At 38.9% G+C, this 26,663-nt stretch overlaps 1 protein-coding gene across 1 annotated transcript in view; it reads left to right on the forward strand.

The window, feature by feature from the left end:
* Nucleotides 1–1,426: 1,426 nt before the first annotated feature.
* The window catches only part of cdh5 (cadherin 5), a 46,967-nt gene continuing 21,730 nt past the window's right edge, over nucleotides 1,427–26,663 (forward strand). The window contains exons 1-6 of the mRNA XM_024297791.2: nucleotides 1,427–2,262; nucleotides 19,814–20,047; nucleotides 20,948–21,227; nucleotides 21,353–21,475; nucleotides 21,612–21,779; nucleotides 21,850–22,034. Of these exons, the coding sequence (XP_024153559.1) occupies nucleotides 19,814–20,047; nucleotides 20,948–21,227; nucleotides 21,353–21,475; nucleotides 21,612–21,779; nucleotides 21,850–22,034 (990 nt within the window). The 5' untranslated portion in view covers nucleotides 1,427–2,262. The remainder of the gene's footprint in view (nucleotides 2,263–19,813; nucleotides 20,048–20,947; nucleotides 21,228–21,352; nucleotides 21,476–21,611; nucleotides 21,780–21,849; nucleotides 22,035–26,663) is intronic.

The raw sequence follows: 26,663 nt of genomic DNA on the forward strand, positions 1-26,663 counted from the left end.
ATAAGAAATCATTTTGTTATTACATTTCTGAGTTTTTCTCCTTTTAAGTCTGTCAGTCAAACTGTCTTGGACAGACTCTGTTTGAATGAATGATCTTCTTTCCATCAACAGCTCTGCTGCACATGCACTAAACCCTCATCTGTTCCTAGTGTCTAGTTCAGGTTCTGGAGAAGAGAAGATGGTATCTTCACATTGACTGCAGTCAAATGAGCCGCCGTTCACATTTCTGTGGTCAAATCAGCATCACTGGATTTTTGGTGTGAGTTTCATCCAATACTTACGGTAGCAGGACTGAGAACGCTGGAAAATCTCCACCAGACTCCACGGAGCTTCTTGATGTGACCACGGAAATGTGAACGGCGGCTCATTTGACCGCAGTTGGAAAGGATTGTAAATCAATGAAAGAGCATTTTGATGTTAGCTTTCATTATTTTATCAAGAACTCTGAGAAACCAATGATTGAATGTATTGATCACAGTCAATAAACATTGGAGAATTAGCTAAAAGAGTCTTTGGTGAACTGGAAGGAGAAAGAATCAGGATTTTGGAGCCATCATAATCAGGGATCTGGGGCGGGGCTGCTTTGCTCAGCTCCAAAAGCCAAGCCCCCTCAGAGGAGATTTTGGAAACAGAGGCTTCAGATCAACATGAAAAATTGCTTTTTAAGACATTTAGGTTGTGGGATTTTGGCAAAAAACTTCATAATCATAATTAAAACACTGAGAATGTTTCAAATTTAAAATAATTGTCATTGGAGGACTTTAAAAGGAACAAAAAGCTCACTAGTCAAACATTCACACACTGATGGCTAAACAAGAAAATTAAGCTTTTACAAAAGTTCTCAACTGTTTTGTTCTCCCGATGTACAAACACACTGCCTGCTTTTTGTCTGGGTATGTTTTAAGAAAGTGTTGGTAACAATGTTACCATTGTTACCAACACATGGAGACTTCAGCGAAAACCTGGAACACCATGGAGAGACTGTATATCTCGGTTGGACTAGGAACAATTCAGGGTCCTTCCCAGAGGAGCTGGAGGAAGTGACCGGGGAGAGGGAAGCATCTGGGCAACTGCTGGTCCTGGATGAGAAAAATGGATGGATTTATTGTAGTTTGTCTTTTGTCTAGTTTGTCTTTCCTATTTCAATCTGGTTGAACATAATTGTGGTTCTGAGTTGTGACATTGTGCCTCACAGCTCTAGTACCGCATGTGATGGCATCAGCTGTATCCAGGCAACAAAACTACAACCACACCTCAATTAGCGACACTCCTCTCTGCGCCACATTTTTATTTATTTACTTTACTTCCTAAATAATTCATGCAGTCGCAACGTAACTTCCCTTCAGGGGTAAATAAAGAGCGATTCCATTGAACTCACAGGGGCTTAACTGAATCTGCAAATAAGAGATGGGAGGAACAAAGAGAGGAGGCGCAGTTCTGGAGAACAGCCCCTTCTGACAGAGAAGAGGAGGGGATCTCCATGTGTGTGGCGAGGAGTCCAGCTCATCTCATTTACCAGATTAGACAAGATCTCTTTGTCATAAACGCTCACTCACACAAACCGCAGCCCTCTGAAATATTTACTAGCCTCATGTGGGGAAATCTCTGAGGATTATCCCCAATAACCTGTTTAACTTAATCCCTATCTCACACGCATGAATAATAAATCCCCCCCACTCGTCTCCCTCTCGCTGGGATGGACTGAGGAGTAACGCCTCCCTCACCTTGCTCTCCATCCTCCTCCCTCCCTTCTCCTCTGTCTCACACTCTCTCCATCTGCTTCAGGAGCCGCTGCACATCCTTTCTTCTGTCCAAGTCCTCCCGGCCGAACAGGAAAAGTAGCAGTAGCAGGAGCACGGATGGAGAAGTCCAGCAACAATAACAGGAAGAGGACGAAGGCCCCGACCCGCCTGTGAGAGTGGACGTGGGGCCGAACAGCTGCGGATCGCCACTTTGGACTTCTGGGTGGGAAAAGCACATCAGGAGGAGGGAGACTGTCGGATCTGGAGAGACTGAAGTTTCTGCTTTTTTGAATCAATCCTCTGGGAATATCCTCAACTTTTTGATCGACTCTCTTCAGGAGAGAACGTCTTCATCATCTCTGAAGACAAGGATTGAAAGAAGACAAACCAGCACCTGTTGCTGTCATTTCTGCTCCCAAAACAAGACAACAAAAGTCAGGAGGAGCTCGGACGCTGGATCCGGAGGTGTTTTCCAGACATCTGAAACCAGGATCCAGCCTAATTTAATACATCTTTTGTGGTAAGTTTTTGTTGCTGAACTTGCTGCCCCCCTTTATGTTCCAACATCCCCTCACTATGGACAAACATATCTTTTGCATCTGTTAGACTGTTTTTTTTTCTATTTTTTTTTCACCAGGTTGTCTTTTAAATGAGTTACTTTAAGGTTTGGTGAAATGCCAATACAGAAATGTGAAAGTTTCCCTCCTAAGTTGTAAAGATGGTTCATGCTTTCGGAGTTGATGCCAGAGCTTCCATGTTCAGTAAGTGGGATTGGGAAGACACGTTCCCCTCTGATTGAAGGGCGACTTGTGGCAGCGCTGCCAGAAAATGTAACCCAGATCCCTTGAAAACGCTCAGAGATACTTCCCCACTCACTCCAGGGAGCAACTCTCAGGGATGGTGGTGAAGAAAGTGCCTGAAACAAGAGGCGGATGACAGTGAGAGGAGCTTTCACAGCAGCCTGTCCCTCATTGTTCACATATGCTTGAATCCGTGACAGCTTGCTGTGGATTTGAGCGTCGTAATTGAGCGCTGCTCTTTTTCCCCCCGGAGGCTCCGCTGTCGCTGTTGGAGACAGACGGCTGTGGTCATTACAGCAATGATATGCAGCTGATTCCAAGAGGGCTTTCTGGTTTCTTCTTTTTGATATAAAAAATATCTAAAACTTAAAGCATAGAGGGTTTTATCAATTTGTCTCCAGAAAACTTTCAGTTTCTCAAATAAAAACCCCATGCAGGCGCGGGGTGATGGACGCTCAGAGGTGGAGGATTTTCTCCGTGGGTTTGGACCGATGGCCCAGATTGATGAAAGTGATTTGATTTGGATGTTACTTCGAAAGCTGTTGATGCTTAAAGCCAACGGTCTAATTCCTGAAGAGAAAAGTATCAGGGAAAATCCTCTGGGAGCCATCTGGGAAAGCACACACACACACACACACACACACGAGCCTGATTAGAGCCATTCATGCAGATATATGTCAGTTGGGTTGACAAGCAGTCCAGCTGTGGTGATGTTAGTTCAGCTGAAGTCAGTGATTACAGCCCAAAGACCCAGTTAAGGTTTCATTCTTAGCGGCTGACCTGTATTCTATATTTTACAGACTTAAAAAAAAAACTAATCTCGTATTAAAATGTTTTTCCTTCTTTCCTACAAGCATTTCCAAATTGATTTTAGCATCCAGTTCAAAAACATTCATATAAAAAAGACAAAATGATTAAAAAAAAACAACAAAAACAAGGTCGAGCTGCGTAATTCCTGAGCAGTTGAGCGTGTTGAAGTGGTTTGATGTTCCTCCCTGTCAGAGCTGAGTGTGTGTAAAAGGCCGACTCGCTCGGCGTAATTAGCCTATTTAAATCTCTGCTACAGACATGCAGCTTTGAACACAAACAGGTAAACAACCCGCTGACTTTGATGCTGCAGAAAAGAGTCTGAAAGGAGGCAAATAACACCAAGGACTGAAAGAAGGTAGAGAAGCGGTTTTGAATCTAGGTGTGTAGTTTAACACTTTGTAGTCTGTGGCCTTTTTGAACATTTTTTTTCACAATTTGCTTTATCAGTTTCTCTTTAAAACCGTTTTTGTGGCAATGCTTGTTATCAATCTTTTTGTTAAACTCCAGCTTCTTATTTCTGAATATATTTTAAATATATTATACAGTAGAGCTGAGTGATACTGAGCATTTGTTTATCAATCCGATACTGGTCAATATCGCTGATATCGATACTAATATTGATATTTTTTGTAAATGTAGTGGATCTGACATGAACCTCAAAATATCAGTTTATTTTACTCTCCGCTAATGGTTCTTTGCAAGATTTCCTTTTTGTTGCTTGATAAACATAAAATCGGAATTAGGAAAATATTTTCAATTAATTATAAAATAGTTTATTAACATATAAACTTCTTGAAATTAAATAAAAAGGGAAGAAGTGAACGTAAAACATATACTAGACAAAAGAAACAAGTAACTATGATGAATATGAACTTTTTGCAGATACAGAAAAGTTTCAAACAAGAGTGGGGATATTGATATCTGCAGGCTGGTATTGATGCAATACCGACTTGGCATCGATCCTGTTTATATTTTGGATCGATCCGCCCTGCTCTATTACACAATAATTCCACAATGAACCTCAATCTGTTCAATAAAATCAATTCTGAGTGTTAAATTTTTTGTTGCAAAAATCACAAGAAAGAATAGATCAAAACAGTTTTAATGTTTCTAAAACAAAGTATAAATATAAATATACATATTCAAAAACAAACTAAAGACGGGGTCAACACAATGTGAATTTTGTCAAAATAAAACACGCTAAGCACTCCTCTGAGTTTCAAAAAAATATTTTAAGGAGTTTCACAATTATGTGTCATAACTCATAATTATGTGTGTCATTCCTACGTCATTGGAAACAGTTAATTGGCAAACTCACATGTCAGTTCAGAGACAATGAAGCAAAAATAAAAGATTTGGAAAATTCTGTTTTCTGGAAAAAGGTTTTAACTGAAAACATTTTACAAAAGGACTTGTAGTCATGAACAAATGAACACTGCATCGTAAAATAGAGAAATACGATTTTTAAGTATAGTAAACCTAAAAATAAGAATATTTGTTGTGTGTAAAACTTTTCATAAGTTTACGTGTAAATTCAAAGTAAGCATGATCTACAACACAAAATACTGTCTGCATAAGGAAACTCTGTAAATAAAAGGGGAACATGAATTTCTCAATAATACATGTCAGCAAGTTTGAATTTGTTTGTAAAATTGTGTTCTGAAGATGAATAAATCTGGATCCAAACTGCAATCAAACTTAAATAGTTTTAAAGGTAAAACCTACAGCTCAAATGATGTTAATTTAATAAAGAAAACACTAAACTGGTTTAAAAAAACCCACAACGTTATTTATTTATTTTTCATTCTAATTTGCAAAAGAAGGCACCAAAGTTTCATTTAATGTTTTCTCTGTGTCAGTTTAAACAGAAAAACCTTTGTCATTTTTTATTAATTATCTCTGTCTTTTTTATTTAAAAAGTTGTTTATAACTCTCCATGAATGCACCTCACTCTACTTTTTTGTGTAATATTGATTTTTTTTAGCATATTCCATAGATCTTTAGTAGGCTTTTAAGGTGCATTTTTATTTTTCACTCGAAAGCAAATATTTATGATTTTTGCCTTTGAGTCCTTTTTGTTTGTGCTTCAGATCAAAAATATTTTATTCTAATGTTATTTTTGCAGCACAAATACATGCAACTTATCATTTAATAGAAAAAGACTTCAGCATAACTTGGGCTGCGACAAACGATTATTTTAGTAGTCGACCAATCACAGATTATTTTTTCTGATTAGACGACTAATCGGGTCATGGGCAAACTGGATATAAAGCACACATTCTAACCATCATTAGCTTTAAACTAACTAAAAATAAATACAATAAATATGATTGTTTATTAAACTTTTAATGAATCGCTCAGCTGTATATCATCCATCAAACTCGTTTTGACAGATGCCCCACCCCTCAAGATGACGTAACAATTTAATTTCAATTTTATATGTAAAGGGTATATAGGGTCAAAGGTCAGCTGTCAAAATGAGTTTGATGGAAAGTATATTCCTGATCTCTCTAATGAGGTCATCTGAAACTAGGAACTATTTTTCACTAAAGAGAAAGTTTTTGTCTCACTGACTCAAATATGGACAAGTGTATTTTTTGGTTCTGAAAGCTGACCACTTTGTTCAACTTTACTACACTCTGACTCCATATAATATAAAGTAGCAACTAATCGACTATTAAATTACTCGTCAACTATTTTAAAAGTTGAATAGTTGTCGATTAGTCGACTAATCGTGGCAGCCCTAAACATAACTGGACAATGTTTGTGTCTGCTGCTACGGTTCTGTCCCGTCACTCAAGCTCTCTGTACCCTGAAGTTATAACATTTTGAAATTCGATTTGACAATTTGAAATTCCCGCTCAAGTGTTTCTGATAACAAACAGAACTCTTGGTTTCTATCAATAAAGCTCCAGACAGGCCCATACCACTACACTGCCACAATCGGGTCTATTGGTGTTTCTCTTCTATTGTACGATGTCAGAGGATGCATATTTTCCAAAAAGTTCTTTTGTCTCAAGATTCCACAGAATCTTAGACTGAAGATTTGGGGATAATCCAGATGTTTTTGTGAGATGAGTCTTTGTGGTCTTTTAGTTCAGCTGTGACTTTCACTTTTTATTTTTGTGGTTGAGAAAAAGTCTATTTTTGGTTGATTTTTGACGGTGAGGCCTGGATGAGTCCTTTGTGTTCTAGTGTCTCTTCTATCTATCAATCATGCCTGTAGGCTTCTGATGTTCTGTCATGGGATTTCTTTTGGGAGTCTTGAAGCTGCTGAGCTGTCTCTTCAACGTTTGCAGACTATTGAAAGCATTAAAATAATGATTTTGCTCATTTCTTGTTGGAATTTTGATTCTGTTGAGATGGTCTCACAAACAGTAGCTAGGATATAGGCCCCAGCAACCCCATGATCCCAAAAGGGACTCTGAAGATGGATGGATGTTCTCAGATGTCTGAATCCTCCCCCTCGTAGTTTATTCATTATTCTGGTGAAAAGTGTCAAACAGTCAGAGTGGAAGGTGAAGCCATCTGAACTGCTGTCTGAAACAAAAGAAGGAATCCTTCACCCTCTGGAGTCATGAGTGATGGCTTAAAGGAAAGCCTGATGTTGACACAGTTCCTCCTTAAAGTCAAAATCAAATCTCATTTTTCCAAACCACAACAAAACGCCAACATTAACTGCACTTCATGGAAAGATTAAAAAGTGTTGGTTTCCGTTCGTCTTTGGCTGACTGAAAGTAGGTCAGACCTGTCTGTCAGTCACAAAACATCACAGACTGACAAGTGTGTCTGAGCCTGCCTCTGCACCTCCGTCACACTCGCTGCTGTTGCCTGCAGACAATGCACAGATGCAATTACAGATATTCCTGGATCTTATTTATTCTTCACTGCTCTAAAAGATCGCTTTGATAGATGATGCTGTAAATATCCGAGTAATCCTCCAGAGAGCTTAGACTTGCTTTTTAAAGCGCCGTCATTATGTAAGACGGTCTAGGATCAACTCAAACTCCGGATCTCTTCATTTACATACATCCGCTCGCTCTCTCCATTATTCATGTGTTCAGAGATTTGAAGTGGACCACAGTGAAGAATTTGTTAACCAAGTGTTTCACCTTTCCACAACTTGACAGAACCAGCTTTTACCGAGGGCTGCAGAGGCTGGGGGTGTTAAAGATGGGGTCAAAGGTGAGAAAAAGAAGCAGGAAAAATGACTGACGTGAAATGGAAATAGCACAAGTAAAAAAAAAAAACAAGATCTGCTTTGAGATAATGAATAAAAAAGATTAATATCATAAGAAATACACGTTAAAGTGAGAACAAAGAAAACAGGAGTCAGTAACACGTCAGGGAGAGAATGAGTGATGGAGTCGGCTCGGACAGACGCACACTCACCAGCAGTGAACACCAGGAAGGGTGTTTCAAGTCACTAATGACCATCAATTAACAGCGTCCGCGGTTTTTCCCAGAGGGCATTGTGTTTATGCTTCCTGAACCTGATAAAAGACTGGGAGGGGATGCCGCTTCTGGAAGAAGGAAATGCTGCCGAAAAAAATGTCCTTTTAGGGAAAATTGAGTTTTGAAGACACGATTGTCTGAGCTAAGATTTCCCGTCTGACTCATGAGGATCTCAGAGAGAAGTCTGACAGTTTTTGAAGTCAAGGCCGAAAACAAATTCTTCCCCTAACTCTATGGCTTCTCCTTACTCTTACATCACGTGTCAAAGTCAAGGCCCGGGGGCCGGATGCGGCCCCCTAGGTCATTATATCCAGCTCTCCAGATCATTTTATTTTATTGTTATTAATGTCCCGATGTTGTCTTGCACTCATTTCTAACCTGTATTATTTTAACAAAATATATTTTTATGGAATGTAAAATATTGAAAGTTATTTAAGTTTTAAGTTGATTTATTCTAAAATAATACTCCTGCCTGTTTTTATTCATAATTATGTTAAAAAGTTGCAGTTTTAAAAATTGTCGTTCTGTTAGCTTTTTGGATTATTTTGGCATTTACTAAGATTTTTTTAGGCTATTTTGGAGTTCAGCTAATATTTCAGCTACATGCTAGCTGTTTTGGCTAACCTAAGTTTTTTTTTTTTTTTTTTNNNNCAGCTAATATTTTAGCATGGTATCAGCTTCAGCGTTTTTAGGTATCAATTTCAGAATCTTCAGCTATCATCACTAGCATCTTCAGCGGCCAGTTTCAGCTTACAGCATTCACACTAGCATATCGTAGGTAATTCTATATATCTAGTTCATAATTATGTTAAAAAAGTTACCTCTTTAAAGTTTTAGAAAATTTAGTTTTAGAGTGTTAAATAAATGTTTATCCTCTTCAGCCCGTGACCTAAGTTTTGTTTTGGATTTTGGCCCCTTGTGTGATTGAGTGATATTAATCTTTTTCATTCATTATCTCAAAGCAGATCATGTCTCCATGTTTGAGTTTATATGATAATTATTAAAAGATTTTCCCGGTACAGGACTGTGTCTGTATGACAGCCTCTTCCACGGTGTTTCTGCGTCTGGCTCAGCAGAAGGCTCACGGTCTCGTATTAATCTGAGGGGGGAAATAAAATTAGGAGACCTTTGTCCTTTTTCTTAAATGTCTCAGTGATGTCAGAGACGGAAGCCTCCGAACTCAGCAGTGTCTCTCTGTCTGCTGGCATATCAAGCGAGTGAGCTCCGCTGTGGGAGTGAAAGCCGCCGTTCTGTCCTGAGTGTATCCCACCTTCGTCCAAAAGTAGCTGGATGAGCTCTGCAAACCTGCAGCTCAAACGGGTAAAGAAGAAAGATGAAAGTTCTGGACAAAAACGCTCGCTTTGGACTATTATTCTAACCGCTTAGCGAGTCATTGAAAACGTCACGTGCCCAAAGCTGAGTTCCTGATTGGTAGATGCGACGCAGCGACCTGTTAAACTTCAGGTATTTACATTTGGCTGCTCAAATCGCACCGCGGGACTTCACTTGTGCCATAGATTAACATTAGAGCCGGCTGACACTGCTGCATGAATCGCGTTCGGTGTGAATGAACTTTACACTACATACATTAAAACTCTAAGTTAAAGGTTATTATCACAAATCCAAACAAGAGTAAATTAGAAAATGTTCTTGAATTCTGTGATTAAAAAAGCTAAAACAGTTCTTTAAATCAGCTTGGACCTGTGTCAAAATGAATTATTCTGTAAACCTAATTTGTTCAACCTCAGTAACACATGTGGTCAAGTATTTGTGATTACTGTCAGTGAGTGGTTCTCATGTCTATAGAATCTCAAAAGTCAAATTTAGATCTATACTTTATTGAGATCCCCTTTTAGGTTCCATTCAGAGGTGGTCGTATTTAGATCCCAGTTCTGCTACAGTCTCCATGTGTTCCTCAGTCTGAAGGGCTTTCAGGCAGAATTCGTGTTTAGAATAATTCTTTTTGAGTTTTCAAGCTGTTAAAGTGGGAAAGCAGCCTCACCATCACACTCCCCCTGTCATGTTTGACTGTCTCTCCAATGCTCTCTTTCTGAAAAGCTGTCTTGGTCTATCAGCCATTGTAAAACAACCCACACCTTCAAGAAAGGGTCTCTGTTATCTTATCAGTCTAGAGAACTTTTAGTTCAAATGTTTCTGTTCCATTTGCATGACAACAAATGATTTTAAACACTTTTTCCTGGCTTCAGGAAAGACTTTTGATAGAAAGAGGTCTTCATGGTTTTGTCCTGTATTAGCAGCTGAGTTCAATGTGACGATGATGTCATGGAAGCAGATTCAAACATCAACAATCCAGCAGCTGTCAGAACAGTCGGCGAATGTCCTGTTACCTGGTGGAGGTTTTTGCTGGTGTGTGGTGAGTGTTAATGGGAAAGGAAATGAGTCAGGACTGTTAGGAAGAGATAGGAAAAAGACAGAGAGATAAAGAGAGGAGCGGAGTCTGATTGGACTCCAGAGAGAGGAGTCCAGTCAGATTAGAACATTCCCCCAACAGATCCAGACTCGGGGAGAGCGTTATCACGGTCCACCACATCAGGGGAGGGACGGCTCAGGCGGAGCAAACAGCAGACGGAAATGATGTCAATAAAACTTCAATTACCACATGTCTATCATGTCACAGTAGCCAATAGGCTCAAACCCCCACCCTCATGTGAGACAAAAGATTCTGAACTGAAACTATAAACTGAGGACTGAAAGCAAAGAGTGAGAGAAACGAAAAAATCTGTATTTCTGTATTTCTGTCAGTTTTAAAATGTATTTATTTTTACAAATTTATTTTTTGATTTTGAACATTTTCTTTAATTTTACAAATTTGTGAATTTGAGTTAAAAACTGTTTTCAACTATTTCTTTTTCTAATTTACATTGTCTATTGTTCCTTTTTTACAATCTGATATTTCGTTCACTTTAATCCAAAACAAACTTCAGGTCGACATGATAAACATTTATTCAACACACTAAAACAACCTTTTAAAAACTTTTAAAATGTGTCTTTTTTAACATAGCTATAAATGAAAACAGGAAGGAATATAATTCCAGATTAAATCAACTTAAATGTTAGATAACTAAAAATATATTTTGTCAAAATTATACAAGTTAGAAATAAACTAAACGTTAAAAAGAACTCTCAAATTTATTTACTGTTATATCATTATATATGAAAAATTACACTTATAAATGACCCAAAATATTTTGATCTACACAAAATAAATCCTGCTAAAATTATCCAAATATGAAAATGCTACTGAACAAAACAAACAAAGCCTGGAAATAAAAATAAAATTTGGCTTTTTAGAAAAAACAAATAAAATCCTTCATTTTTTTTTTGGATTGTGTTTTGTTGTCTGTCTGTTTTACTGTCTATAGTCTTAGTTATTTTATTTGGTTGTATTTATTTCTTCCTGCACCACGAGTGAGTGAGAATGATGACACTCTTGTGATGTGAACCAGTGGTTCCCAACCTTTTTCAGGCCACGCACCGGTTTAAATTCAAGAATATTTTCGTGGACCAGTCTGAAGTTGGCATTTTTAAGATTCAAGTTCATGAAAATCTATTTTCAAAGTACCACTACATACCAGTAGATATTATAATGCAGATCATGAAAATTCAATAAAACAAAGTTGTTGATTTACAGAAACCATTTCTGATTTAAAAACATTATTTAAACATTATATGATTTTAATCCCCATAGATTGTCATTTTAACACTCAGTCCAGGCTCAGATTATCTTTCAGATTGATCATAATTTGTCTTTGCTAGATAACATTACCTGTAATAACAAAATATAAAACAATTACCCTAAACATTTCTCCTAACAGTCTGTATTGGAAGTCAGTATTTTGGATCAGCTGAAGACTTCTTAGAAAAACTTAAGTGTATCCTGACATCAAAGAATTACAGCTGTCTTATCTCAAACTACAAATATATTAACTGTTTTTGTTGTGTGACACCTTGAGCAATGCTGTTCCGTATGTCAGAAATATGGTGGAGATGAAAGAAAGCAGTTCGAGGGAACTTGATTTCTGAGAGTTAAATCCTGAGTTCTCATTAAAAATAACTCCAAGGTTTCTTACAGTGTGACTGGAGACCAAGTTAATGACATCCACTGTGATTATATTGTTAGAGTAAATCCCTGAAGTGTCCAGGAACTACTCCATTTCTGCAGTTTTTTTAACATACACACAGATAAGGTGCAATGAGAGTGAACTTCCATTTTCTAGCAGCTCCTCCTGAGTCAACGGCCCCACAGTGGTGTAACAGGGGTGCATAACTGCCCCATCCAGATTCACCTTACAAGCTAGTGCATGCAGATGTCAAACTGATGACATGGAAATGATCAAATGTTCTGCTAACTTTGGCTCAGTCCATGTTGTCCCTACGTGTGCTTCAAGAATGTGTTGTTTTCTCTCTGATCCTGATTCAGTCCATTTTGGGGACTGATGTCCCACAGCAGAGCCAGATCAGTTCATTTCTTCTCAATTTAAAGGTATTTTCAAGCTAAGAAAGACTCTGAATGAACAGAAAGGGTTATTTCTTTGCTGGGTTTGGTTTCACTTTGCCAGCTGCGACCCAATATGTTGACTTTGCATGTTCTCTGGTGCTCTCCCACAGTCCAAAAAAACCTGTCATTGATGATTCTAAATCAGTGATGGGCAAACTTTCTTACTCGTGGGCCACAAAGGGTTCTAAAATTTGACAGAAGGGGAGCAGATTCGTGGTGTGTTTTGGTAATTCACTTCTTAAAAAATGAAACAACACGGACAAAAACATGCCTTAAGCCTAATTGAAAATTACTTTGAAATTGAATATTTTGTAGCTGTTATTTCAAAACTGTGACACTTCTTCTGCTGTCAGTAGCAAGTACTTATACTCAGAAGCAGCGCCCTCTAGCGGTTGTTGGAAGAAACAACCGCTAAAAGACAGCCGGTGTTTACTGGGATAATAACAAATATATGAGCCTATTGACGTCTAGAAAAAAAACAAAAAACACAAATAAGTCGCTCCTGAGTATAAGTCGAACCTTTGGCTAAACTATAAAAAAACTGCGAGTTTTACACCGGAAAATACGGTATATGTGAATATATACGTGGAAAAAGTGATAAAAGTTGTGGTCTTTTACAGTAAATTTTCACAGATGTCACAAATAAATCAAGTTAAAACTGATGCACTTCAATTGAAAAGGTTTAATTCAAAATAAACTTTAATTCATTGTCTTTATTTTATTTATTTAATCGTGAGACATTTTCGTTGGAATTTATTTTTCAAGAAAACTATTTGAATATGTTTAATACATCATTTCCAGCAGATGAAACACATTCATTTAAGGACTTCCCTTTTTAGGACCAGATGTATTCAGAATAGTGATTTTTTTTGTCCCTTTTGGGGTCACGGAGCTGCCAGAGCCTAACCTAACTACTGATGTGCAAACACACTCACATTCACACCTAGGGACAATTTAGAGCAAGGGTCTCAAACTGGCGGCCCGCGGGCCATTTGCAGCCCCCACTTTAATGAGAAAGTTAATTGTCTACCAAGCAATATCTTCTGCATGTCCTTTGATTTTGTATTTGCTTTGTGATGTTTCAAGCTTTATGTTTAAAACTTTGCATTTGCCATTGTCGTTGGATCTGATCGTCAGCAAAGTCCTTAGCAACAGTTGCTGGCATCGTTTGCTCCTGTCGTTTCTCAGGACATGCAGAAGATATTGTTTAGTACTACATAGACATGAACAAATGTTCAATAAACTTGCTCAGTAGACATAGACAATGGACCAAAGATATATTTTGTTGGCACAAAAAACCCATACGGCCCAGCCTCAGCCAGACTCTGTCTACATTGGCCCCTAAGTAAATTGAGTTTGAGACCCCTGATGTAGAGGAGCCAATTATGGAGCATATTTTTGGATGGTGGGAGGGCGCTAGAGTTCCCAGAGGTTTCTTGTGTGTATAGGATATTTCTTCAAGTCATGAAGTGAGGTGATGTCAGCAGCAGGCGAGATCCAGACTGTCAGACACTAAATGAGTTCTAATTGGTTGGGTGTGTCACAGACTGTTGACTCACAGCAGGTGTTTTTATGCTTCTTTGCTCTTCAGCTCTTTAGTTTCACAGAGTTATCAAAGGAGAGAAAGAAAGACAACACAAATAAACACAAAAACAAACAAAAAGGGTGCAAACAGAGGCCAAACTCCACTGCTGAGTCTTTCAGTGCAGATTTCTGGGGAGCTGTGCAAAGAGGTCAGGGGAGGTCAGCACAATATGAGATTATGCCATCAGAGAGAGAAGAACTGTGCCAGTATAATCCCCTCATTATAATCTCTCTTTCTCCCGCCCTGCTGCTAATGGCTGGAAGACAATAAGATGGACTAATCTGGCTACCGCTAAGGCGCAGAGTCGCACCGAGATATCAGCTGGAGTACAAAGCACTGCGGCTTGAGTGTTTTGGAGATCATTTCCCTGGCATTTCTGCTGCATTAGATAGAACCCTTTTTTGGGGGTAAAACTTTGAAAAACAGTGTAGGAGACGGGGCAAGAAAGGCCAGGAGGAAGCAAAACATTCTTCTCTGACAGCTGACTGAACAGAAATCGTTTGTGTAGGTGGTAATAAAAACTCACAGGGGAAAAAAGGATTTTAAAAAGCAAAAAAAACCTCTAATACACCTGTATTAGAATATATATGTCAAAAGAGTTGGTTGTTAGGTTTCAGAAAAAGGTTTCTAAATCTGTCCATTTTTAAAACTAAGCTTAAGACCCATTTTTACAGCCAAGCTTTTAACGTTCCAAGAGACTGCTCTGTATTTTACTCTGTTTTAACTGTCTTAGTTTTTATGCTTATATTTTTATCTATTAGTTTTCTTTTTGTTTTTATGTACAGTGCTTTGTAGCAGTCTGGTTGTGTTAAAGCGCTTTATAAATAAAGTTGATTTGATTTAAATCAGGGGTCCCCAAACGTTTTCTTGTGATGGCCACACAGCTGTTTTCTTCTCTGATGTGTGGACGGGGTCAGTTTATTGGTGAACAGAAAAAGCCATCTGGATCTTTCCGCTCCCAAGAGGCTGTTTAGGTCATTTTGTTCTTTGGTTCAACTTATTATCATTAACTATAGACATTGTAGAAGGGTGGAGTAAATTGTCACGTTCTATGTGGGTCTTGATCATGTGACCAGATTAAAATAAATAAATAAATAATGGGTGTCTGATATTTTTTGGCCAAACGTGGGGGAGGGCCAGATCCGGCCCGCGGGCCTCGCTGTAAATCAGGGGTCTGCAACCCTTAACAGCGAAAGATCCATTCTGTCCAGGTTCTTATGGATTGAAACTTAGCGAGAGCTTCAAAGTCTTACCTCAAAGTGAAAAATAAACTTTATTTAAGTTTTTTTAAGTCATTAAGCCATTCATTTATAGAATATAGCTTTGAAATGTTCTCAACAATTTTTCTATATATAACAAATTTAACTTCTTTTACTTTTGACGATAGCACATTCAAGTTCCTTTCAAAATAAAACACAACCTGTTTTTAATCAGATCCTCCAGCTGTAGCAGATTTACTTTAATTAAAATGAAAAAAAAAACATGAGATTTTTTATTATTGTGACTTTGGTGTTTCCTCCACACTTTTCTTATTTTAGTTGTGAATAAAAACACAAGTGTTTTTAAGTTTAATCCACTTTTTTTATCTATAGCCTACATATAAATGGATATGTTAAACCTTTTACTATCAATTTGATCAGTTAGACCTATCTGACATGTCAAAAAGCCAAACACAAATTAATTAGTTAAATAATTAGTTAAGTCTGAAGTTTTCTTTAAAGCCAAAGAGCCACAATAGAGGGATAAAGGAGCCACAGGTTGCAGACCCCTGCTCTACACGTTCAATATCTTTATGAATGTTTAAAACATGCTACAGAACCTGGTGTTATTGACCGACGTTTAGCCCCAATCCGAATTCCTTCCCTTCATTCAGCCCTCCAAACGGAGAGTTATGAAAAAATAATGTCTCGTATTTCGTATGTTACTTTCATCGATGCTGTCACCAATAATCGCCGGTCCGCTAGCATAAGCGCGGAGCTTCCAGCGCTCAAATATACATAACAACAGCGTTTTTATAACTTTTAAAAAGTTCATGCTACAACAAAAAGTCATTAATTACATTTAAATGTAAATGTCTGTGCTTTAGAACGCACCCACATGAAGAAAAGCGCTTCTCAGCGCAACGTGGACCAGCCTCACGGGTGAGGACTTTATATATCCCTCTGTTTGCAGGGTTGGATTTAAAAAGTACAACTCCTCCTTCAAATGGAGGGGTGTTTGTAGCTTGTGTTAACCCTTTAACACCGGAGCTCCAGTGTTTATGTTCATTTTTTAATTGTTAACAAGATCAATGTAATTCCAGTAGATTTTGGCTTGCGCTGCTTTTCTCCTTCAAAATCTACTGGAATTATCAAACGATTGAAAGGTTACAGTATATTAAAGATTTCGTGTTGGTAATGGTAAATGGCGTATACTTATATAGTGCTTTCTACCCTCCTTCAAGGGCCCAAAGCGCTCCACAGTCACAGACCCATTCACCCACTCACACACTGGTGGTGGCTCCGCTGCCGAACACTGGCGCCAACCTCCCACCAGAGGCAATTCGGGTTTCAGTGTCTTGCCCAAGGACACTTCGACACATGGGCGGGCAAGGCGGGAGTCGAACCCGCTCACTTCTGATCAGGAGTCGACCGCCCTACCACTGGACCACGGCCGCCCCGTAATCACAAAATCTTTATTACTGTGTCAGGTGTTACGGGTTAAAGCCTGCAGCTGAGACTAACCTTTCTGTCCCATGGCTCCATGTTTCCCTCCAGGAGGCCTTGAAAGTTGCTGCACCACAATAGAGATTATCTGCTCCTGATTCCTCCTAATTTACAGAAAGAAATACCTCAATAAAACGTGTAAATCTTAATTAATATTATATATGTCCTCCATCATCAGAAAAAACACAATTTTCATAGTGGTAGGTCTTTAGACCTTGCCAAGAAACTCCAGTTCTATTTTTTTCTTGAGGTTCTGTGGCTTTTCAGCATCTTTGTGACAAATTCCAGTTTGTTTGTTTATTTTTCTGCTTTCAACTGTTGGGTTTACTTTGGTTTATTCTCTTGTGGTCCACTTCAGATGTGACCTTCATGTACTTTGGAGTTCCCCTTTAGGTGTTTGGAACTTGCTCGGGGCTCTTTGGTTACTATAATGTTATCCATCTTTTTGATTTGTCATGAATGTTCGTCTCGATCCGACGACCAGGAAGGCTGACTAGATTTCTGTTTCTGAATAACACTTGAAACTGTAATCTAAGAAACATCAAATGATGTCTAAGTATCGTTTACCTTCGTTATGCTCGTCTGTGGCTTTTTCTAACCCTTTTCTTCTTTTTCTGTGGTCTATGTTCAGTATGGTACACACAATTTCCCCAAAGAGCACAGTGACAACTCACCACCTTTTAAATAGATGTTTTAAAGTTTGAAAATTCCTGGAATGCTGATTAACATTAGTTTCACATTCTGAATTGTCACAAGTTTTTTTAGGTTCTGTTTTTTTATATATAATTCTGATAAAAAATATTGATATTAAAATAATTAATAAAAAATGTCTTAATTTTACAGTTTGATGTTCTGTTTGTGAACATTGTGTGCTTTCCTTCTTGTTAGGAGAAAAGTTCCAACCAGTGATGTGTCCATGTCCAGACCTTAACAGGAGGCAACAATCTTCATTTCTGATCTAAAATGGTTGTTGTGTTTGGATCATTGTTGCAGAACAAAAAATGCTTATGGGCTCTTTAACGTTTTTTTTCTTTTTTTTTAACCGTTATTTATGAATCCAAGACAGAATAAAAAAAAAAAAAATCTTGGTTCCATCAGTAAAGCCTCAGAGTACCATCCCATCATGACTATTGCTCTAGTGTTTGAGTCCAAATGCACCAAATACACAATAACACAACAGGAAATACATCATCATCTATCTGAGGGGTGTCCAAAGTCAGTCCTCGAGGGCCAGCCTCCTGCTGGTTTTCCAGAAATCCTGCCTCATCTGCTGCTGATTACCTGGATCAGGTGTGTTTGGCCAATAAGGAGCTTCAATAGCAGGTTGGTTGGAAAACATGTAGGACACCGGCCCTCGAGGACTGACTTTGGACACCCCTGTTCTAAATACCTTTGTTAAATGTGAGATGAGTAGACGAGTTTTACTAGATTGTCCTCAGCTTTCGACACAGTCGACCACGAAACACTATTATGAGGACTACAAACAGATTTAGAGACTTCTAGATCTGCTCTTTCATAGTTTTCTTCCTACTTGTCCAACAGAACTGCTGTCATGTTTCTTAATCATAAAATATCTGAAGTGTCCCTCAGGGCTCTGTCCTAGGCCCAATTCTATTTCTTACCTACATAAACCTTTTAGGAAAATGATGAGTGATTTTAAAATGTGTATGCTGATGACATCTAATTGTATTTGTTACTCCGCTCGAGCTCGATGAAAGGCATAAACGTTTCTTTGTTTCAACAGACAGTTATTTGGACACAAAAGTTCTTCAACATGTCTTTACATGCCTCTTTCCGTGCCCTAGCAGTTCAGTCAAAACTATGAAATAAAATACAGAAACTTAAATGAACCCTTTTTACAAAGTGTTCTCACAGAGGATAATAAAGAAAACACAAATAAATTGGACATTTTATTAGCCTTAAGTTGCACATATAGACTTTTCATTAACTTTAACACAATCTTGGACAGCAAAATAATTAAAACAATAAAAAAATAAATCCATTATTACAGCCGCATTAACGCAAGAGGAAAAACTTCAAAAACATCTTCATTCTTCCAGAACTGATTTCACAAGCAAAACTCTTGCAGACTTCTCTTTTCTGGACCATGTGGGACTCATTCAGGTGGGGTGGGGATTATAATATCCCCCATAGCAACAACGATTTACAAGCGGAACAAAAAAGTAAGTTCCTCCTTTTTTATCAAAGTTTTTAACTGATTAACACAAAAAATAATTATTATTTATTGGCTGTAAAATATAATGTATTTATTTTAAATGATCAGAAAACATTTTTTCTACTAATAACACTTTTTAACTCACAATTGATGGCCAGCTACACTATTGCTTCTTTAGTGACTTTAAATTTTATGACATAGCTGAATTATTAAATAGCCTTAAGAATAGCTTTCTCTAAACTACATTTAACTAAATGAAAATAAAAACTGAAATTCTACGTTTGTCTCTGAAACCCAAAATATGTTACTCTATTGTTACTTCTCCAAATACAGAGAAAGGAAGAATATGACAAAATTATTTAATTTTAAGAAAGTATAAAGAGAAAAAGGACTTTGGGTTCCTTGGTTTAGTCATTTCTAACCCTTCAATCTTTGTAGCCTTCAAACATCGCCTGTGTGAAACCCAAACATTACTCTGTTCTCATCTGCCATATTAGAAGCGGGATGGGGATACCAATCACAAATTTAAAATGTCAACAAGTCCCTTTTTGGAAAGTGGCCTTTCTAAAGACTGATAAAGACAGACATCTGTCGCGGGTTTAATGTCATCAGTCTCTCTCTCATGCAGCATCAACGGGTCAAGACCTAAATTGGGTCACAGGCCTGTGCCTCATGGATTCCCATGTGACCTCAGTACTTATGCTTTCAGTGCAGGTCCCATGATGGTGAGCTAAATGATTCATTTGGGTCCCGAGCTGCAAAGGCTTAAGAGCCCTGGTGCTAAATGATAGCTAGACCTCGAGCTCAGCGCTGTCCTTGGCCTTCACTCTAATTCTCACTTCAGCCCAGTGAAGCTGTCTGCCCAAAGCTGATAAGTGGTTTTAATGTGATCTCCACTCTTCTGTTTTGCTTCCTCTCCTCTTTCTTCACCCTCAATTTTCCAATCTCCACTCCTTCTTATGGCTGCCTTGCCCTCTGTCCTGTTCTCTCCCTCCTTCTTCTACTGTCACATTACTCTTAGATGATGGAGTGTCTTCAGGTTTGGGCTGCAGGACTCATGACCACTTTGGCCTTCTTCGTTATAACTACTCAAGAATCTGGACTTGCAGGGGCGATGGCTCACAGAGTAGATCACACTGATGTGATGAACCGAGAGCCACATGTAGTACTGCTCAGACGGAAGAGAGAGTGGCAGTGGAACGCTCTGTATGTGGAAGAAGAGAGACCAGCTCCTGAGGCCTACAAGATTGGAAAGGTTGGTTCCACTCACTCCTTCATGTTGGGTATCATAATGATATCAAGCAATTTTTGACCCTTTCCCTCACATAAGAACGCCATCGCAACCACAATGGGATTTAGGCGTTTTGGAACCAGCGGGTATGTTTAAAACACCAGGGGGGAGGAGTGGTCACTCTGTCCAGTTCTTACACCTGGAGACCTATAATCCAGTTTTTGCTTAATTTCAAGTAATTTTCCATTTAAAATTCACTTTGCTCCTTAAATTAAAAATTTGATCTGATCAGAACGGGATTATATAACTATGCAAAACTGTTAAATGAGGTCATTAAGTGGCAGTGGGATTATATAAATTGGTTACTTCTCACTCCTTTTCAAGCAACCAACCAAACTCTACTGGACTTTAGTTAAAAATTACTTTATTCAATGACTCAAATGGGACATGTGTGTCTTTGTTTTTGTTTGTTTTCTGTTTTCTAATCAATGCATTTCATTATATTTTTGTTGAGTTCGAAAAATTTGTGTTTTGTCCTGTATTTTTTCAAAAAAATTTACCAAATCCATAAATTAAAAAAATCAATAAACCACTCAAAATGGTAACAAAAATAATGGCTTTTCACGACATGAATGCTTGTTATGTTGTTTCTTGACATTAAGTCGTGGCATCTGAACATAAAATTTCCCTTGAAACGTTGAAAGAAAGAAGTCCAGATGCCATGACTTAACTATAAGATGTCACCTGGATAAATGGGAACTTTCATTTGCATTTTTGTGTTGTGGTCTAATAAACAGTTGAGCATTCCTACAATTTGCACAAACTGTAGAAAACAAATCGAAACCACTCTCAGTTCTTAGATTCGTTCTGAGTCATTTTTCTTAGAGACCAGCTTTAACATTTCTTCCTGTTCTTCCTCCACAGCTCAAGTCAAGTAAGAAGGAGCAATCCATGAAGTTTGAAATCGAAGGCGAAGGAGCAAACAGCATCTTCACGGTGGATCGGGATGGAAACCTGTATGTCACCACATCTCTGGACAGAGAGAAGAAGGCTTCGTACAACCTGACTGCTAGAATGTATGACGAATACAACCGGCTGGTGGAGGATGCTGGAGACTTTGTGATTCATGTGACTGACATCAATGACAACAAGCCTGTTTTTGCACAAACGTACAATGGATACATCATGGAGAGGTCTAAAATAGGTATGTAGAGACAACAATGAACTCTAGTGAGCTCTAAATCACAAGAAAGACAAAAAAAGTGATTTATTTCAGTAATTGCCCTGTTCCATTTGTAATATGTCTTTTATTGTGGCTCATTTATCAAGGAACTTTTGTAACCAAGGTGACAGCATCTGATGCAGACGACCCCTCCTCTGCCAACGGAATCGTCGGGTACTCTTTTGCCAAAGGGGGAGATGTTTCTGCCTTCAGCATTAGTGAAACCACAGGTAGGCATCCCCACAGGATCAAACCTGCTTTTTTGTTTTTTTTTCTGGGTAAAGGACTGTGGTAAACTGCCCACAGGCACGCTATTTTTACCAGAACATGAGTCAGAGAGATAACACCCTCTCTGTCCCTCTGCAGGTGAGATCAGCTGCAAGGTAAACACTCTGGACCGGGAGAGCAGGAGCCAGTATGTCATGGTGGTGAAAGCTCAGGACTTAAGAGGAGAGGAGGGCGGCCGCACGGCCACCACTTCAGTCACCATCACCATCACCGACGCCAACGATAACATGCCGTCTTTCAGCAAACGTGAGGAAAACGGGAACCTTAAAGCGCTGGTGTGTGGCTCTATTAAACAGAATTTGTTTCCCTTCCACAGTAAGATATGAAATGAGGGTTCCGGAGAACCACAAGTTGAACGAGGTGATCGACACTCTGGTGGTGACTGACAGAGATGAGCTGAAGAACAAGAAGCCTAAATTCAGGATTCTGAAAGAAGAGTTCAACCAAGTATTTGACATCCAGCTTGATTCCAACAAAAATGGGAATCTCATGCTCAAACAGGTGAGAGGCCGCTGTGCGAGGAAGCTCCTTCAAATGAAGATATTTCCAATTTGAAGAAAGTCTTTAACCACTAAATGCAGACGAGACTGAGTTTGTTTTAAGACGCATCTATCCTATAATACAGTAGGAAATTATTGTCCCTCTCCCTGGATACATTTTTTACCCATCAGAAATAATATAAAGTCCCACTCTGATCATCTATCGATCTAATCTAAAAGTGTGTTTCTTGAATTATATTTGTGTTATTCAAATCAAATAAAAAAATGATGTTTTTTAAGACAGTTTCTGCAGAGCAGTAGGAGTTCATTAGAAATTCACCTTTGAGTTGTGGTTGGTGCAACGCAACCCCAGCCCCACTTTCCATCACCCATCTGTTTACTCTTGCTAGCTTAAGGTGCATTCACACCATGCGCGATTCGCGCAGCAGAGGCGGCCAGTTTCAGTGTTAATGGTCGAGACGAGGCGACCTGAATCTCAGTTTGGGGGATGAGCGCAGCCCGGAGGACTGGCAGCACCGAGATTTGAGCGACGAGGCACAAATTATTCGGAGCAGCCGAAATGTAAATATTTGAAGTTTGCGCCACATTGCATCTACCAATCAGGAACTGGGCTTTGGGCATGTGACGTTTTCAGTGACTCAAGCAGCGGTAAGAATATTAATTAATGACAAATCTGCTCAATCGGGGTGGGTGAAGAAGAGATACACCCTGGGTAGATCACTAGCCAACCGCGGCGGCTCTATGGCTGCAGTCACCCAGCCTCCTTCAGTCCAGCGGAGATATGCTGGCAGGCAGGCAGCCGCTGCGGGGTGTGGGGGCTGCCTGCTCGGCCTCAAGCTCAAGAACTTATGTTTTGACAGGCGGCAAGCAGCAAATTTGCAGCGCAATGAAACAGAGGCGCAAATTGCGTTTGGTGTGAATTCACCTTTACAGCCCTCACATCGCAAGCTAACATTATAGGGGCTAACAAAAATAGCGTAAGTATCCAGCCATGAAGTTTTAGTCCAGATTCCAGATCAGACGAGGAAAACAAAGACGTTCATGGATCTGTTTGTCTGCAAGTGGATGCATCAGAATGGGGCTTGTGGCCCGTTGTCGACATTTTTCAAAACGATTTGAATAAAAAAAAGGAAATTTTGAGCAAAATTTGAGTGATAAATGTCCCCTATTATCAGAAAAATGGCACAATAAGATGTTAAAAACACAATTTTCATCGGAGTGGGTCTTAAAAGAAGTGACTATAGTGTGAAAAAATGTTTAGATAAATGAAAGTAATCCTATTTTAAAGCGTACGCTGAAAGTCTCATGACGGAAACTCCTATAATGAAGTTGGATGGTTGCATGACGGTGGTGATGAGGGAAAAGGCCTTCGTATGGTTGAATATTTACAGCTGCTGGAGCTGGTGAAGGTTTACTTTAGCGGACTTTATTGTGCAGATAAGGAATTTAGGACATCAGAGAGCTGAAAGTGTATTTTGATGAGTTCTGTAGTAACTTTCTGGCTCTGAATCAAAACACCCCCCCCCCCCTGCCAGCTCCAGAGCCCCTCTCCTCGTCTGTGTTTAGCAAGTAAGCCGGCTATCGGCCACACTGCAGTTAAAGGTCTTATTCTTGCTAAGCTGTTTACAAATGCTTTTGATACTCTGCCGCTGAGGATCCTTGTTACCATGAATAATCCAGTTAGTGGAATATTCCAGTGTACCTGTGGTCTTTAATCCAAGGAGAAAATCAGTGCAGCGTTTTAATATCATTATAAAACAGGGTGACAGTAACTCATCTGTATTTTGGGGAAAATGTCAAAAGAAATGAAGAAAAAGTTTTGCTTATACCTCATCAAATACCATAAAAATGTGCTACAATCCCAAAACCAGAATCAGTTTTATTTGACATCTTAAGACCCGGCGTCCACATCTATGGACATCACATTTTGGGTTACCACATTAGTTCATTCTGCTTGACTGGAGAAACAAAAAAAGGCAAATCAAGAAAGAGCTTGTCGGTGATGCTAAAACACAAAATCTTTAACATACTGTAACTTTTCAACCGTTAACACGATCATTCCAGTAGACGAGCCGCTTTTCTCCCTCACAATCTACTGGAATGATCGTGTTAACGGTTGAAAAGTTACAGTGAATCAAAGAACAAAAAACACTGGAGCTCTGGGGTTCAAGGGTTAAATATATATTTTACAAATGTTAGCTGGAGGTTTCTTTTGTGCTTGTGCCACGTTTTGTGGGGAAAGCTGTCATCTTTGAAAACTTACAATGCTTTTATGAGGAAAATCCAAATTTAAAGAAATGCTTTGAGGAAACCAAAAAGCTTTTTAAGCTTTTTTTTTTGTTTGTTTTGAACAACAAAAACCAAAAATTGCCTAAATGACTAAACTCAAATGCAGTGGAGCATCAATCCCACCCAGAATCCAAACCAGTGTTTGAAGCAGTAAAACAGCCGTTGGTAAACATGCCTCCCTCTGGAAGATGTTGCTAAGCGCGTCTTATGTTGGTTTCTAGTCTTTGTACTCATGTTCTGAGTCAATGTAAATTGAGTCCATTGTCCTGAGACTTGGTGTCAAGTTTTTTTAGCAGTACATCATGTGAATTCTAAACATATGACTTCATTTTTTTTTTTTTTTACTTCTAATCAAAAACAGACTTAGGGCGCTCTAACACTGATGGTCTGTTTTACTTGGACAGAAGATTTACTTCAAGTAAAAGCTGGTGCTGTTTAGCAACAGTGTGTATGAACTCTAACTATTCAGCAGATTATATATCGACAAAGAAAGTGAAATCTGTGTTTCATAAAAAGAAAAAGCAGCTAAGTAAGTCAGAAAGAGCTTATTATGAAAGCTAGAGGACAACTTAGTTCTCTTGTGCTTTTTTCTCCTGCCAGGTCTGGGTTGGTTTGAAGGGTAACCAAACAGGGAAGTTGGAGGCTGACTCCGCCCACAGCCGAAATGTAAAAATCCAGTCAGAGTGGCGGGGCTTGGGGAACAGTACTGTTATCATTAGGGCTGTAACGAGTATTCGGGTGCTCAAATACTCAGCTCAGTGGCCTTGTGGTAGAGTGTCCGCCCTGAGATTGAAAGGTCGTGGGTTCAAATCCCGGCCGAGTCATACCAGAGACTCTAAAAATGGGACGTAGTTTCTCCCAGCTTGACACTCAGCACTAAGGAACTGGACTGGGGGGTTAAGCCACCAATTGGTTCCTGAGTGCGGCTGTGTCTGCAGCTCACCGCTCCCCCAGGGGATGGGTCAAATGCGGAGAACAAATTTCACACACTTAGGTGCATGACAAATAGTGGGACCAAATAGTGGGACTTTAACTTTACTCGCAATCTGCTCCCAAAATTTACAGTACGAATATTCGCGACATCCAAGATCGCTGATTCGCGATCTTTATAAATATAGTTGTAAAATATCATCTAAATATTATCTGGGGGTGATGTATTTTTTCTCTGAAATGCAGAATAATGTTGGATTTTAAGTTTGCGAACTAAAACAAAGCTGTGGTACTGTCACCGGAAGTAAACATCTTCGTGACGGTGAAGCTTCCGGTTTTCAAAGTAAAACATTTTTTCTGTTTAGAAACTGAGACTGAAGTTCCGCTCACAGACATAACTTCTGAAAAAATGAATTAGCTTTAACATCGGAGCTTTAGCTCCAGTGTTTACTTTCTTTTGGTTATGGTAACTCTTCAACAGTTGATTCAATTAACGAAACTCCAGCTTATTCTGACGCGGAGAAACGTAGCCTCCCGGTGCTGAAAGGCAGATGCAATCAACGTGAATCAGCTGATTCTGCCGCCTTTTTCATACAGGCTCTGCACCAATTTATAACGCCTAAGCAATGATTCACAACCCTAGATATCATTACTGGAGCTGCAGATCATGACGTGAAACTTCTGAAACTTACATGGTTTGACCAATCATGAAATTCAAATGTAACACAGACAATTAGACAAGTTTATTTTAAATTGTCAAAAATTTGCCAACGACCAACAGACAGCACTTTTAAAGCCTCATTTATAGAGATCAACAGACAAAAAAATTGATTTAGGGTTTGGTTATCCTTCAACTCTTTAGCTCCTTTACTTTGTTTCGACTACCGTAAGTCTTCACCATTTGAACTTAAGTCCAGCAGATTCTAAAGTTGAGAAAAGCATCTTGCACTGATATCCAACAATAGTGAGTGAGGTGTGTATGTGATCAACGAGAATCTGCTGATTCAGTCGTGAAAAAAGCAGCTTTTCACTGTCAGGTGCACATCAGCGAAAAGCCCCTTTTCTCTCAGACTGAATCAACTGATTTACGTCGATCGCATAAATGGTCAAAAAACCACAGTACTGTGTCAAAGGCTTAAGTCTTCGCCAAAGCAACAGCAGGTGGAATTTTGTGATCTTTTCTGAGTGATTTGGTCCACCCTCTAGAGTGCAGTGTGAAAGAAGACCAGCCCAATAGGAGAACATTTCTCTGCCTAAATCAAAATCTGCTGCTTTGTAAACATTGTTCATTTATATTTATTGGATTTTGTGCAAACTAAAAATACATGATTAAAAGCTTCAAGGTCATGCTATACATCAAAGTTTCTATCAGGCTTTTTGTTTCTTTTTAAATCTTTTAAGCTGAATTCAA

This window comes from Oryzias melastigma, linkage group LG15, assembly GCF_002922805.2.
Source record: "Oryzias melastigma strain HK-1 linkage group LG15, ASM292280v2, whole genome shotgun sequence".
Taxonomy (NCBI): Eukaryota; Metazoa; Chordata; class Actinopteri; order Beloniformes; family Adrianichthyidae; genus Oryzias; species Oryzias melastigma.